This window comes from Aquarana catesbeiana, linkage group LG04 (genome assembly GCF_042186555.1).
Source record: "Aquarana catesbeiana isolate 2022-GZ linkage group LG04, ASM4218655v1, whole genome shotgun sequence".
NCBI classification, from domain to species: domain Eukaryota; kingdom Metazoa; phylum Chordata; class Amphibia; order Anura; family Ranidae; genus Aquarana; species Aquarana catesbeiana.
Genome location: NC_133327.1, coordinates 138,572,943 through 138,588,694, shown reverse-complemented (window position 1 = coordinate 138,588,694; position 15,752 = coordinate 138,572,943). Strand labels below are relative to the sequence as shown.

Genomic DNA, 15,752 nt, shown 5'->3' with positions numbered 1-15,752 from the left:
AACAGGTTGTGTCTGAGACGAAAGTCCCACCGGCAATAGGGGCAGATGCACTGGTAACATCTTAGGGACCAGTTCTCCCTTATTTGATGCTTTCCCTCTGTTTGGACTTCTCCCACATCTTTTGCAAAAGAATCTGGGAGATGGTAACTATTGCCTAGTGGTTTCTAGTGTTCACTTGAATCAGGACAGTGTCCTGCCTTTTTATTTTTCTCCTAATCCACAGTCGGCAGGAGAAAGATCATTACCTACTCTAGAAGTAGTTCAGACGCTCAGCGTCTACTTGAGTTGTCAGCACAGGTCAGGAATCCTGATTTGTGCAGCCTGAAGAGCCCAGGAGGCATCCAGGTCAAATGTTTAGCAGTGGATCTGCCAGTTTACCAAGGATGCCTATGGTTTTAAAGGGCAAAATCCCATTTTTTTTCTGGGAAGAGATCCACTACCAGGTGTGTGGGAGTATCTTGGGCCATCCGCCATCAGGTGTCAATGGTCCAGGTGTGCAAGACTGCTATTTGGTCTTTAGTTTATACATTCACTGGGTTTTTGCCAGGTGGACATCAAGAACATGGAGGAGACTGCCTTGGTCTCAGCGTATTACAAATGGTAATAGTGGCAGTCTGAAGATGTCGGCTCAGATGCAGAAGACTGACATTCTGTTTGTATTGCCAGAAGGACCCAAGAAGGGACAAGCAGCATATAAGTAGACTGTTTCCCAATAGATTCGACAAGTTATTGTTCAGGTGTATGGTTCAAGGGGTAAGGCCCCGCCTTTTTCAGTAAGGGCACACTCTACCAAAAGAGTGAGTGCTTCATGGGTGGTTCATCATCAAGCATCAATGGCTCAGATTTGCAAAGCTGCTACTTGATCTTCCGGGGATACATTTACTAGGTTTTATCAAGTGAATGTTAGGACCCAGGAGGATGTTACATTTGGATGCAGTGTACTGCAGGCAGCAATATAGATCCTGTTGTTCTGATGGTGTTTCTTTGATCATAATGGGTTCCCTCCCCTCAAAAGCATTGCTTGGGGACATCCCAGTTAGTTATTATGGCTACTCTGTGTCCCGTGATGTACGATAAAGAAATTAGGATTTTATTCTACAGCTTACCTGTATAATCCTTTTCTTGGAGTACATCACGGGACACAGAGATCCCTTCCTTCTTGTCTGGGACGTTTATTGCTTGCTACAAAACTAAGGTACATTCTGTGTAGGAGGGGTTATAATAGGGGAGGACTTGTTGGATTGATTTACCAGTGTCCATTCACCAGTAGGTGGTATAAAACCCAGTTATTATGGCTGCTCTGTGTCCCGTGATGTACTCCAAGAAAAAGATTTTACAGGTAAGCTGTAGAAAAAAAATCTTAATTTTATAGTTTTAGATTGGAGAGGAATTAGAACATCTGTCATGTTTTTATTGCGGTTTGTGCCCCGTCATGTTTACCATTATCAAAAGTGAAAGAAAATCTCAAATTTTGGGTTGTCCACAGAACAGTAAAGGGGGGGAATCTCCCAATGGCGACACTAGTTCTGGTGACAACCAAGGATTCAATCAATTTTGGAGGGCTTTCTGTTATGGCTATGGGGCAGGAAGTGAAGAAAAGTTTCCCAAACAGAACCCAGATGGCAAAAAAAACCAAGGGTTATAACCCTCCTCTACTCTATCCAAAATGAAAAAGGAAGCAGCTCTTCTGATTGGCACAGTAGACATCTCTTCTGGCTTTAAATGGTGAAGCGAAGAGTGGGTTAGGGTTCAAGAAACTCTATACCTGAAACGCTCCTCTGCTGCAGAATCCTACGTGACCTCCATGTTTGCCCCTGTTGCTGTCCATGTTTACCAGTGTTGCTGTTCCTCTGTTGGGGTTCTGTACTTCTGCCCTTCTGTGTGTGTCGGTGTTCCAGTGCATCCCTGTATGCTACTTTGCTACCAAGTGCGACGGGGCTCGTGTCTCCTGTGGGTTCTTGCATGCCTCTGTGATACCTGTGTCTCTGCAGCCTTTGGTACTCTCCCTAAATCAATTGGACTGTCAATTTCACAGTTGATCTGGACACCAGTTCACGATAGTTCACTCAAACCATGAATGTGTCCAATGTACCCCAGTCTCCTACCGATCCCAACAAGCATCTTTCTCAAAGACTCGATGCCCAGTAAGACTGCCAAATCCAGTTGATTCGACATCTACACACCCGGTCACCTCATTTGTATCAACCACAGGCCTCTGTTGCTCTAGATCTGAACTTCTGGCCCCATCGGAGTCTCATCCAGGGCCATCTGTACTTCTGTGACCTCCACGCTGTACTTGCTGCCTCTTCCACACTTTTGCAGGAACTATTAAGGGTTGGTGTGGGTTTGTAAATCGGTGTAGTATATACTTTCAGCTGCAGATACAGAACTTTCTCACAGACCATACTAAAGTGGCCTATGTAATCTTCCTACTCTTTGGAGAAGTTTTGGAATAAGGTGACCTTATGACCAACAACAGAGTAACCTTTCTAGCACTCTTCTGATAAAACTTTGATGAACCTGCTCAAGCCTACTGTTTGGCAAGTGCCTTTCTATGCCATCACCAAGGTTGGTATGCAATAGAACAGTAACCAATTCAATTCTGAACCCTCACAGCTGAACTTGTCTGGCACAATGAGGCCCTCACGTCCACCTTTTGACAGGGTTTTCTGAGTGAATTACAGTGGCTTGCAAAAGTATTCGGCCCCCTTGAACTTTTCAACCTTTTGCCACATTTCAGGCTTCAAACATAAAGATATAAAATTTTAATTTTTTGTGAAGAATCACCAACAAGTGGGACACAATTGTGAAGTGGAACGAAATCTATTGGATATTTTAAACTTTTTTAGCAATTAAACTGAAAAGTGGTGCGTGCAAAATTTTTCGGCCCCTTTACTTTCAATGCAGCAAACTCACTCCAGAAGTTCAGCGAGGATCTCTGAATGATCCAATGTTGTCCTAAATGACTGATGGTGATAAATAGAATCCACCTGTGTGTAATCAAGTCTCTGTATAAATGCACCTGCTCTGTGATAGTCTTAGGGTTCTGTTGAAAGCGCAGAGAGCATCATGAAGACCAAGGAACACACCAGGCAGGTCCGTAATACTGTTGTGGAGAAGTTTAAAGCCGGATTTGGATACAAAAAGATTTCCCAAGCTTTAAACATCCCTAGGAGCACTGTGCAAGCGATCATTTTGAAATGGAAGGAGTATCAGACCACTGCAAATCTACCAAGACCTGGCTGTCCCTCTAAACTTTCAGCTCAGACAAGGAGAAGACTGATCAGAGATGCAGCCAAGAGGCCCATGATCACTCTGGATGAACTGCAGAGAACTACAGCTGAGGTGGGAGAGTCTGTCCATAGGACAACAATCAGTCGTACACTGCACAAATCTGGCCTTTATGGAAGAGTGGCAAGAAGAAAGCCATTTCTCAAAGATATCCATAAAAAGTCTCGTCTAAAGTTTGCCACAAGCCACCTGGGAGACACACCAAACATGTGGAAGAAGGTGCTCTGGTCCGATGAAACCAATATCGAACTTTTTGGCCACAATGCAAAACGATATGTTTGGCGTAAAAGCAACACAGCTCATCACACTCAACACACCATCCCCACCGTGAAACATGGTGGTGGCAGCATCATGGTTTGGGCCTGCTTTTCTTCAGCAGGGACAGGGAAGATGGTTAAAATTGAGGGGAAGATGGATGCAGCCAAATACAGGACCATTCTGGATGAAAACCTGTTGGAATCTGCAAAAGACCTGAAACTGGGACGGAGATTTATCTTCCAACAAGACAATGATCCCAAACATACAGCAAAATCTACAAAGGAATGGTTCACAAATAAACATATCCAGGTGTTAGAATGGCCAAGTCAAAGTCCAGACCTGAATCCAATCGAGAATCTGTGGAAAGAGCTGAAAACTGCTGTTCACAAACGCTCTCCATCCAACCTCACTGAGCTCGAGCTGTTTTGCAAGGAAGAATGGGCAAGAATTTCAGTCTCTCGATGTGCAAAACTGATAGAGACATACCCCAAGCGACTTGCAGCTGTAATCGCAGCAAAAGAGGGCTCTACAAAGTATTAACGCAAGGGGGCCGAATAGTTTTGCACGCCCCACTTTTCATTTTTTTATTAGTTAAAAAAGTTTCAAAAATCCAATAGATTTCGTTCCACTTCACAATTGTGTCCCACTTGGTGATTCTTCACAAAAAATTAAAATTTTATATCTTTATGTTTGAAGCCTGAAATGTGGCAAAAGGTTGAAAAGTTCAAGGGGGCCGAATACTTTCGCAAGCCACTGTAAATTGGCAGGACACAAAAAAATTCCTGCTACTCTGTTACCTGGTCTCTCTAACTGTAGAAATAGACATTTATTTTCAATAGTACTTCCAAGAGAAGCCTCATCTGTAGAGGGCTTTTTCTTTTGAATGATACCAACTTTATGTGCTCCACCTTGAACCACCAACATCTGCTGCATCGCCCTTTCAAGGAGAGCTCATGCAGCTTGGTCGCTCTCTACTATCCCACGAAGAAAGCCTATGATGGCAGTCCCAAGCCCTTTGTATTTACTGTGGACGAAAGTGACACTTTATTAAGCAATGGCCACAGCCACCACAAAACTCCAACATCTAGTATGCCTGGAGGGAGGGCATGCTGAACCTCTTCTCATCCCTCCTCCCAATGATCCAAAAATTCCAGTGCAGCTACATCTTGCCAATTTCACGGTCAATTCACTGTGCAGCTGGCATCTTCATTAAAAAGTTTGTCTGGCCCCTTCAGTCATTCTCACAGTCTCTTCGAATCTCCACAGTAGATGGCACTATCCTTACCTGTGCACCCATCCACTGTTAAACCACATCTGTTAAGATGTCTCTTGGCATGCCTCACCACAAGACCATCTCCTACCTCGTTCTACTGCAAACCACTGCCACTGCTGGATTGGACCTCATCTCAGTTGCTTTCCTGGGAGCCTTACTGTCATTACATGTGCATTACCAAGGTCTTTCTAACCAAGTATCTTCCTCTGACCATGTTTGAGGTTACTGCTTCTGTTCTGGCTCACTATGTAGATTTGTAAGCGCAACTCAGGGAACAGTGGCCACCACATCACCTCTATGATTGTGCCACAATGTAATTCTGGGCCTTATTCCATGTAGAAGATGAGTAAATCATCTGTCTCCCCGAGACCAAGGGCATATCAGAATACATAAATGAGAATCTCAAAAAAAGCTTAATCCTCAGAACTTCTCCTTCTTGGGCAGGATTCTACCAGGTAGCAAAACACTGTACTCTCTCCACCCTTGTATATAATACTGAGGATTAAATGCCATCAGAGTCAAGAACTGCTACCTATTGCCTCCTATATTGGAACTCTTTGAAAGCCTTCAAATGGCCCAAGTTTTCACTAAGTTAGATCTACAACATGCATATAACTTAATTTGCATCAAAAATTTAGATGAATGGAAGACTTTATTTAATACCAGTAACGGCCACTACACGTACATTTTAATCCCTTTCAGGCTATGTAATGCCCCCCATGGTCTTCCACCACTTTGTCAATGAAGTCATCCAAGATCTGCTGTACAAGTGTGTAGTCTACCTAACTCATCTACTATTTTTTTTCATAGACATTCCCCCACACAGTGACACTGTCTGTAGTGTACTGTCTTGTAATGCCGTCATAAAAATGCACTTCTAAGGCTGAAAATGTCAGTTTGAACTCCTAAGGTGCTTTTCCTGGGCTATATAGTCCCTATAGATGGTCTTTGTATTGATCCTGAAAAATTTTCTGCCATCTGTTGAGAAGCTATAAGTCCCATCATGCCTTAGCCTGTGGGAGTCATGCTTCTAACTGTCAGTCTTGCAATGCCTCAATGGACTTGGGTTTCACAACAGCTGGGGGGCCGCTAGTTTGACACATGTGACTTAGACTGTCTTTCCTTATTGATTATTGTATTTGTACTATTGGGGAGTAAAGCCAACTGTTCATTTTGTTTAAATGTGATTCATACTGTAAATATATATTAATTAGTATATCCTTTGTGGAGACCATAGCAAATGTCTGGACTCTGTGTATTTCCTTCTATAAATAAAAACTTTTAAAACTAAAGTAAGGATATTTGTTATTGTTCCAAAAACATGGTAAACATGAAATGAACAAAATAAAAGTTCTCAGGTCCCCATGAACAATAAATAAATCAAGGCAAAGCAGTAAAGAAAAATAAATGTTATGTAAACATAAATACCGGTACATAAAATGGTATTGCAATTAACAACCATAATATGCAATATTATCAGATTCAGTTTGCAGAAATGCCCAGAAAAAAATACTATATAGCAGCAATACTAATATATAGCAACAACCTGAAAGAAGGGGGACAAACAGAATGGAAAGAGTCCTTCATATTATTGGCCATCTTCCTACGCCTGCTGTTGTAAATATTGATGCCAATAATCCTCTGGGCATTTCATACAACCTACTGCAGAGCAATTATTGTACTAAACGGTAATGCAAGAAGTAAGGATGCTATCCACCACACATTAAAAAAATATTAGAACTGAAGCATCAAGGCCAGCACAAGTCTACCTCTTCAAAAAGTAAAGGCATGGACAGGCCGTCTTCATTATGGTGACTATAATGGTGCTGAAGACAAGGTTAACAAAGATGTCCACTCCCAAATATGTAAATCAAGGAACCATTTCAACAGCTTCAACTCTGATGTAGAGAAAGGGGAGAAGTGCCAGTCTTCCAAAAGTCAACAATCATCTCCTTTGCTTTCTTTATTTTAATACAGAGATTGTTAACTTTGCACCTGCTTGTACATGGACTCATCACAATGAGTGATGAGTCCCGCTACTGCCGCATCATCTGCAAACATCACAATGTGATTGCTCAGATAATAAATCGGCAAAGTCTACAGTAAGGGGTTCAAGACCTATCCCTGTGGAACCAGTATTAGGGAGGATGAAAGGGGATGAATTACCAGACTGAAGCCTATTTATTAAAAAGTTCAGTATCCAGTTGTGCAAGTAGCATCAGTTTAACCATCAGGGTTTGTGATATAATAGTATGGAAGATGGAACTAAAATTAAAAAAAGAAGAAAAACAGTCTACCTTAAGAAATATTCTCCAAGTGAGTAGCAGCCAGGTAAACTATTAATGAGATGGCATCTGCAGTGGGTCATTTTGTCTGTATTCCTTCTGATAGGAGTCTACTCCATACTATTTCTTCAGTATATATGTTCCATCATATGACCACCCTTTTAAAGCACTTCATAGTTAATAGGATTAGTACTATTGGACGATAGCCATTCAGACATAATGCTTTTTCTGTTTGGGGCTTTGGAAATGCGGTTGAAAAGGCAAAGGTGGAGACCAGAGTACTTCTGTATGCCCCGTCTATTTGTATTTGTATACCTGATTAAGAATGTTCACTCTTCGGCCAGCAATAGCCATGTGCTGATGAAACTTTGGTAGAAGGTCTGTTAAGATGACACAATTAAAATCAGCAGCAATCACATAGCCTCTGGATGCCTATTTTGAAGTTAGCAGATGTCATAAAGTGCCTTCAGTGCATCATTATCCTTAACATACAGGAAAACATAGGCAGCAACAATGAGCACTACTGTAAAATCCCTCAGCAATTAATCCAGCTGGCATTTTACTGTTCGATCTTCTACTGCTTCAGAGCAATAACTACCAACCAGGCAACAGTTTTTGCACCAAACTTTGTTATTGTAGATACTAATTCCACCTCCTCAAGTTGTCCATGACAGACCATTACAATCTGTACACCTATTACAGGAGACCTGCCAATACTGGCCACCATCTGAAAATGCTAGTTGCTTAGCTGTGTCTGGCTTTAAATATGTCCGAGTCACTGGAAAAAAAAAAGTAAAATCTTTATCATTTTAGTTGCTGCCAATCGTTGACTAAGAAACTTTTAAAGCCCAAAGTATCAGCATGGTCTCAGTATAATTTTAGATGGAGAGGTCAACAAAGGTAATCTGCATATTTTTTCATAAGTTTACATTAGGATGTGGGGGGCAGTGTTTGCTTTTCACCACACATATCCCTTCGATCTTTAGCCAGAAAGCTAGGTTTTAATCTTCTCTGATCACTAAACCCATCTGCATGTTGCTGCTGTGTCATTGGCACTGTGCATGTGCTTTCACATGATGTACTGGTTTATTGTGGGCCATCCTGACATTGTGGGCCAGTGTTATTCAGAGCTCTAGCTAGCTAACTGATATATCTTTACTTCAGTGTCATCTATTGATTTATCTGGCTCCCTTGAAGTAAATGTTGGCATCCTCACAAGTTTCCTTCTTTGCAAAGCATTTTGGGAGAGACAATCTCCTTTAGGCAGTGTTTAGATAGCGTAACGTAATTTCTACTTCCTGATGATTGAAGCAACAGTGCGAGCAAGACAGCCAAATACTTGGAAGTTGTACACTTTTCTACTTCATAGTCTGGAATTACTTTATCTTTAGGATATTTGCAATAGATTTTTAATATTCACAGCAGCCCTTCAGATACAGTGGGTATAGAAAACAATCTGCTTTGCAGCCCGAAATCAAGACAGGCACCATTCTTGTTTTATCCAGCTGTATTTATTTACTCCATGCAACTTATAACATCCAAGTGAAAGCTATAACGCCATGTCAGATTTTTTTTTTTTTAATTCAGAAACAGAATCACTGAGTTGGAAAAAGTATCACACCTTGTGTCAGTATTTTGTTAACCACCTTTTACTTTAATTACAGCCTTTAGTCTGTTGGGATATGTCTCTATTAACTTTGCACATCTATACTTTTCAAAAGTTGCCCACTCTTCTTTGCAGAACTGCTCAAGTTCAGTTAAATTTTATGGTGACAGTTTGTGGGCAGCAGTCTTCAAGCCATTCCACAGATTTTCAATGGGGTTTAAGTCTGGGCTCTGACTAGGCCATGCAAGGACATTCACCCTTTTCTCCTTCAAGCACTGTGTTGTCATTTTTTGCTGTGTGCTTTGGGTGATTGTCATGTTGGAAGGTAAACCTTCTTCCCATTGACAACTTTCTGCCAGGAGGGCAGTAGATGTTCCTCAAGAATTTGACGATATTTTGCCCCATCCATTTTTTCTTCTATCCTGACAAGTGCTCCAGTTCCTGCTGCAGAGAAACACCCCTATAACAGGATATTACCACCTCAATGCTTTACTGTAGGAATGGTGCTGCTTGGATGGTAAGCTGTATTGGCTTCCCACAAGACATATCGTTTGGCATTGAGGCCAAATAATTTGATTTGCCTCATTTGACCATAACACCTTGAAGGTGCATTTTGGCAAAGCTCAGTCGTCAATGCATGTGGCCTTTCTTATGGTGTGGCTTTTTTCTTGCAACCCTCTTACAAGCCACATTTGTGGAGAATGTATGATATTGTCACATGCACACAATGACCGCTCTTTGTTATAAATTCCTGCAACTGCTTCAGAGTTGCTGTAGGCCTCTTAGTAGCCTCTCGGACCAGTTTCCTCATGGCGCTTTCATCCAGTTTTGAGCGACGTCTTGATCCAGGGAGGGTCTGTGTTTTACCAAATATCTTCCACCTCTAGTGGAGTTCCGTCCACTATTTTTTTTAAAAAAATTTCATGTATCTGAGCATAATGCATTATCATAAATTTTATGTTTGCTAGTGGATGTTGCTAATATATTTTTTTTTATACTCACAACTTATTAAATCCTCTTCTGGCCATTGCCATGATGATTGTGGGCATGTGAAGCCCAATCGATACCTCTTCCGGGATTAGCGATCCTCCGGCAGCCGTAGCGCCAATTGTTTCGAAAGTTGCCATAACGGGCGGCAATGGAGGAAGGTCCTGCCCCGTTGTTATGGCAACCGCCTTTAATCGTGTAATTTCCTGTTAGGAAATAATGCGATTTTTGATCACAGTACTGCCCACAGACTCCTGGGAACTGACTCACGTTTCCCAGGAGCACAGGCGAGGGAGGAAGTGACGAGGAGCGCCACGGACCAGGAAGTGGCAGATTAGGAGCACTACATAGCAACAGGGCATTTCTGGTAAGTATAAAAAAAATTTTCCCCCAAATGTTTTTTTCTTATAGGATTAAAGGTCTGTGATTATGTAAAAAAAATTTCAGGGTGGAACTCTGCTTTAATAATAGACTTTACTGTGCTTCTAGGCATTGATAAAACCTTTGAAATTTTTTGTATCCATCTCCTGACTTGTGCCTGTCCAGAACTTTATCCTGGGGATCTTTTGATAGAGCCTTGCCACCCATAGTTGATTGCTTCAGTTGCACTATCAGAGAAATGCTCAAGGAAAGCTCTTTTCATGCTGAGCTAATCAAAATGACCACAGCTGATCACAGTTGAGAGTCAAATGGCTTTTTGTACCTTTAAGGGGGTACTTGGCTACACTTGAGTTTACAAGTCATTCTTAGGAGGGGGGTGATCCTTTTTCCAACTCAGTGAATCTGTTTTTGAGTTTTTTGTTGACATGTGGGTGTTCTATCTTTAACTTGGATGTTATAAATTGCACTGAGTAAATACAGCTGGATAAAACGAGCACTGTGTGTCTTCATTTCAGGCTGCAAAGCAACAAAATGTGAGTATTTTAATGGGGGTGATTCCTTTCTATACTCACTGTACATAACCAGTGATTTCCTAGCTGGTGATTGTTTCTCTATTAGGCAGTTGTTTTTTTTTTTATCTGTGTATACAGGCAGCTTCTACAACCTAGGGGTTAAATACCTGTACAAACAGCACTTTTTATTTTCGTACATAAAACAAAGTACAAAAAAATAGTTTCTCTCCCTATCTGCACTTTTATTTCTATTTTCAAACTCCATATTTGACTTCTAACCTATGGACCACAAGCAGTTGCACATTTTATATAAAATATTTACTTGACTAGACTGTTTTTCATATGCTCACTTTCACCATACAGGTAATACAGCTTATTAAGCCCAGACTTTGTGGAACAATCAGTGTTCTTTCAATTGGATACTGTTATTGTTTGTAACGTACAGATGACATGTACACATGATATGCCTTATTTATTGAAAGTGAAAAATGAGTTTCATTGCCAGGAAATAAAATATCACAACACAGTTCCTATTGTTCGGTAAAATGAGGGAATTGGTCAAAAGTCTTACAATATTTGAAAAGCACTGTATCTGTGTCCATGAGATGTTCTATCCAGTTAGGGAAGCAGTAAGATCCAAGGGGAAGCAGGGAACAGTATGTAAAACAAAAATATATTTACTAAATTTCCACTGAACACTATATAATTACTACCTTCCATAAACCTATTATATTTTCTTTAGCGTAAGGCCCAGGGGCATTGCTAGGTCTACAAAAGATCTGGAGCAATGTAAACAGTCATGTAAAGCAGCAATGTAAATAGTCATACGCTTGGGCAGCATACACACGTATATAATATACGTGTGTATGTATATCTATCTGGGTGCGTAGCCCCCCCTTACATCGGGGGTTCCCAAAGAGCCCCCCTTACATCGGGGTCCCCAGGGAGCCCCCCCTTACATTGAGGGCCCCAGAGAGCCTCTCCCTTACATCAAGGGTCCCCAGAGAGCCGCTCCTTACATCACGGTAAGAGAGAGGGGGGCTGGATGAAAAGGAGTGAGAGAGGGGGGTGGCTGAGTTTGGGGTGGATGAGAGGCCCCCTAGCCCTGCCTGCAGTCCCTACTGTCCCAGCCCCTGTCTGCGTGGGTAGGGGTGTGTGATCCACCTACCTCCCGCCTGTTCTCGGTCAGCCTGATTTCTTTCTGTTCCAGTCACAGCGAGCAGGGAGAGGAGGTTAGAGGAGTGCAGGCTCTGGGAGGCATCGGGGATGCTGCTCAGGGTGGGCGGTCAGGCCTCGTCTTCTCTCTCTCTCTCACTCTTTCCTCTGGCTGCTCAGGCCTCCCCCTCCTTATTTGATCCTGCTGCTTTGCACCCTATGCTGCCACCGGACCAGTGGCAGGACACTCCAGTCCAGGAGTCCCAGGACCATGACCCATGAGCACTAGTGCAGAGGAGGAGGAAGTGGAATCCTCCCCTGCTTTGAATGCTGGGCAGGAAGGGTGTTGCGGTCATGATGTCACTGGTTGCTAGGCGGCTCTAGCAACCAGTGACCAAGAGAAGAGTCAGGTGGAGCCGGAGCCAGCGCTACCACAGCTCAGTCTGCCCCTGTATTCTGGATCGGGACATACTGCACCCACCCAGTAAGAGACTCGGGGCTATAGCCCCAATAGACACCCACTAGCGACGCCACTGGTAAGGCCCTTTATGTGAAGACATATGCCTTTATGGTCTTTGCATCTTTGTCATTCATACATGCAATGATTTGAGTATTTTTGTTTTTGTATATGTGTATATGGCTTTGTCTCAGCATATCATGGCTGACCACGTCAGAGTGAAGAAATACAAGTAGAAAGCTCAACTTCCATGATGCCAGGGAAGCAATCAGCATGACATACTAGAGGGGTGGGCATAGAGATAGAACTCTGACAGGTATCAGGTCTTAGACAATATAATTGCTTCATCATTGCAAGAAAACTGTTAATTGATAATAGTTATTTCTCATTTTAAAACCATACCCTGCTTTAAAAAAATATATTAAATCAAGCAGGTCTATGTAAACTGGCACATATTTTTTTAACGAAAACTCTCATTTGTCTTCTAGAACCAGCTTTCTGGTTACTTGCTTCGGAAGTTTAAGAACAGTAATGGCTGGCAGCGACTGTGGGTGATCTTCACCAGTTTTTGCCTTTTCTTTTACAAGACACACCAGGTAAAATTTAGAAAGAAAACCTCTCTGAAGGGAGATTAAGGGTGATCTCAGTGTGACCTACTTGGGTTTGGTCGCAGTGCAGTGTATCCGTGGTTCTTTGTTTTCCTGTAGGCTTTTCTTGGATTGAACTGAATATGAGTATTACCCAAATTTCATGTAAAAATAAAAACAAATACTATAAATCATTCGGATTTATAGTTATTTGCTTATTTATAGTTATTTTCTCTCTGATATACAGGGCCGGTGCAAGGATTTGTGCCTACACAGGTGAAGGTGCATTTTGTCGCGCCCCACCCACCCCCTCCTATAATAAGGCTTACCTGTTGGGTAAATTAATATCTCCTAAATGTGCACGGTTTAGGAGATATTCACCCTGGATGCAGCTGGTCACATCACCGGCGCATGCGCTCTGAAGGTCTGGCATACCCGTGCACATGTGCGGGAGTGATGTCATCGCAGCTCCAGCCACTCATACAGCTGGAGGCCGCGAACCCGGAAGAAAGACCGGGGGAAGCCCTTGCAGCAGTGATAGCACGCCTCTGGAGGGCTTTGTTCCAAGGTAAATATTTGATAATGTGCTAGTATGCAGCAAATGCCTTACAGGTGTTTTTTTTTAACTGCCCTGATTTACTACAGCTTGAAGGCCTCTTTCACTCAGACGTTTCGATTGAGTCCGCCTGTCTATTTTTTAGGTGGATCCGATTAGACCATCCATTCTGTGCTATGGTGAGGTAGATGTAAATGGACATGTCCATTTACACCTGCCTGCATCCGATCCACTAAAAACAGATGAGGATCCATTCCCCAGATTTGAGCCAGAGTCAGCCCATGTGAAAGGGGGGGAAAGTACATCTCATTATACATCACATCTAGTAGATGGACTATTGAGGCGCAGGAAAGGACAGGGGCTGTGTATCCTATATAATCTATCAAGCCATAGAACTCCTGCTAGAGCAGAGACAGCCCAGAGCCCGCACTTGTAAGGGGATGCCATGTTCCATGCACCATTCTCCAGTACACAGCCGACTGAAGACAGTGACTTACCCCTGTTCTCCCTCTGTGCAGCCTGTGATAGAGATGGGAGGGGGAGCTAGTCCAGCTGGTGTTGGCAGACAGTGCAGAGTGCCGGTGTGAATAAGTGTGGTACCGCACATCAGCAGACACCAAAAACAAAATAACCCTTATGTCAGGACGAGGAGCGGCCCCTCCCCTTGAGCACTGCCAGGATGGACCGAAGCATGGTGACTGTGCTTTGTGGTGGGGTGGGGGGGAGACTGCACATGTGATGTAGATGGCATAGGAGGCACTACGGTGCTCAGTTCAGCCTGGATCTGTGTCAAAGGACAGATTCCAATTATGAATGATCAGTCAGTGTGGGTGCAGCAGGTGCCTGGGGATTGAATTTTACCACCCCTCCTATCCTGGCGCCCTCAGGCAGCTGCCTTATGCTTGCACTGGCCCTGCTAATATATAGTTATAGTACTCGACTTGATAAAAAAAATGTTCTTTAGGCCCGGTTCACACTGGTGCAACATGCACACTGAATTTGAGAACACAAGTTGCATGACAAGTCGCGCCCCGTTAAGTGCAATGGAACTGTTCTAATAGGAGCGACTTAGAAAAAGGTTCCTGCACTACTTTTGGTGCAACTTCAGCACAACTTGCATTGGCTTCTGTTAAAGAAGTTGTATGCAAGTTGTGCTGAAGTCACACTGGGATGTCCACTTCAAAGTCGTGGCAGTGTAAACCGGGCCTTAGCAAGGAACATACATTCCACATTATGTTGACATACTAAGAGTGTACATGAATGAAATATTTCAGTGATGATAATGGCCAGCTTTCAACCCCTCTAGCTAGTCACTTGTGATGTTTGGGAAAACAAAATTCTGGCTCTCTTCCATATCTAACATGTTACCATACATAGCTTGATCAGAAAAGCATATGCTCTTTTGCTAGATATGCATTTCTCCATTTATGACAATTGAAATAGCTTTAGTATCTGCAGATCAGGAGTCTGTCATGTTGGTAGTTCATTAACTGCTATGATGTTGATGTCTGCAGGAAGATGCCCCACTTGCCTCTTTGCCGCTCCTGGGATACACAGTCAGTATTCCAACAAATGCAGACCCCGTTAACTGTCGCCATGTCTTCAAACTACACTTCAAATCACATGTGTATTTCTTCAGAGCAGACAGCGAGTATACGTGGAAAAGGTCTGTAATGTGATTGTATCTTTTTGCCCTTTTTCAGTAAAATATTGGTGATATTTATAATATAGTGACCCTAAATACTACATTCAGTGTCACGTAGCCAGGCAAATTAGGCCTGCTGTATGTTACTGTATGTCATGATCTAATATTGCAGTTTGAATAATTTTATTTTTCCCCTAATCGTCTTTCAGGACAGCCACCTGAGAGCTTGGCTCCTCCCTTCTGTTTGGAAACACCTGCGCCAGCTTGTATAAATTTCCTCCTCCCCTGCTGGCTCCTCAGTTATTTGTGTTTCCTCCAGTGGGGAGACACCATAGGAGCCAGCCAGGAGAGCCAGAGGAGGCTCAGGCAAACATGTCCTGAAAGAGGAGTGGGGACTCCTAGGACAGACCAGAGAGGTTGGTGTACAGAGCAGCCTGGTGAGGCAAAGCCCTGTGAGCAGCAGTTACACTAACCTGGTCAGGAAAGTCGTTTTTCTGATTGCCACCCCCGCATCCCTGAGTGCAGGTCGAGGTCGGGGGGGCGGCCTTTTCAAACGCTGAGTGCAGTGAAGCGGAGCGCAGCTCCTGCAGTCTCATACCCCCAGCAGCATGTGAAAAAACAAACATGCCGGGTATTGGGATTGCACGGCCTGTGGCGGGTGACGTCATATCCGGCCGAAAGGGGGCGGGCACTTCCGGGTTCGCGGCTTCCGGTTCCGGGCCAAGAACGCTGAAAAGGAGCCAGGCATGGGCTGGAGAG

General features: G+C 43.2%; 1 protein-coding gene across 1 annotated transcript in view; it reads left to right on the top strand.

Annotated features, from left to right (window-relative positions):
- FARP2 (FERM, ARH/RhoGEF and pleckstrin domain protein 2) overlaps positions 1-15,752 on the top strand; it is a 241,790-nt gene that overhangs the window by 217,158 nt on the left and 8,880 nt on the right. The window contains exons 26-27 of the mRNA XM_073625766.1: positions 12,694-12,801; positions 14,863-15,014. Coding sequence (XP_073481867.1) covers positions 12,694-12,801; positions 14,863-15,014 — 260 coding nt within the window. The remainder of the gene's footprint in view (positions 1-12,693; positions 12,802-14,862; positions 15,015-15,752) is intronic.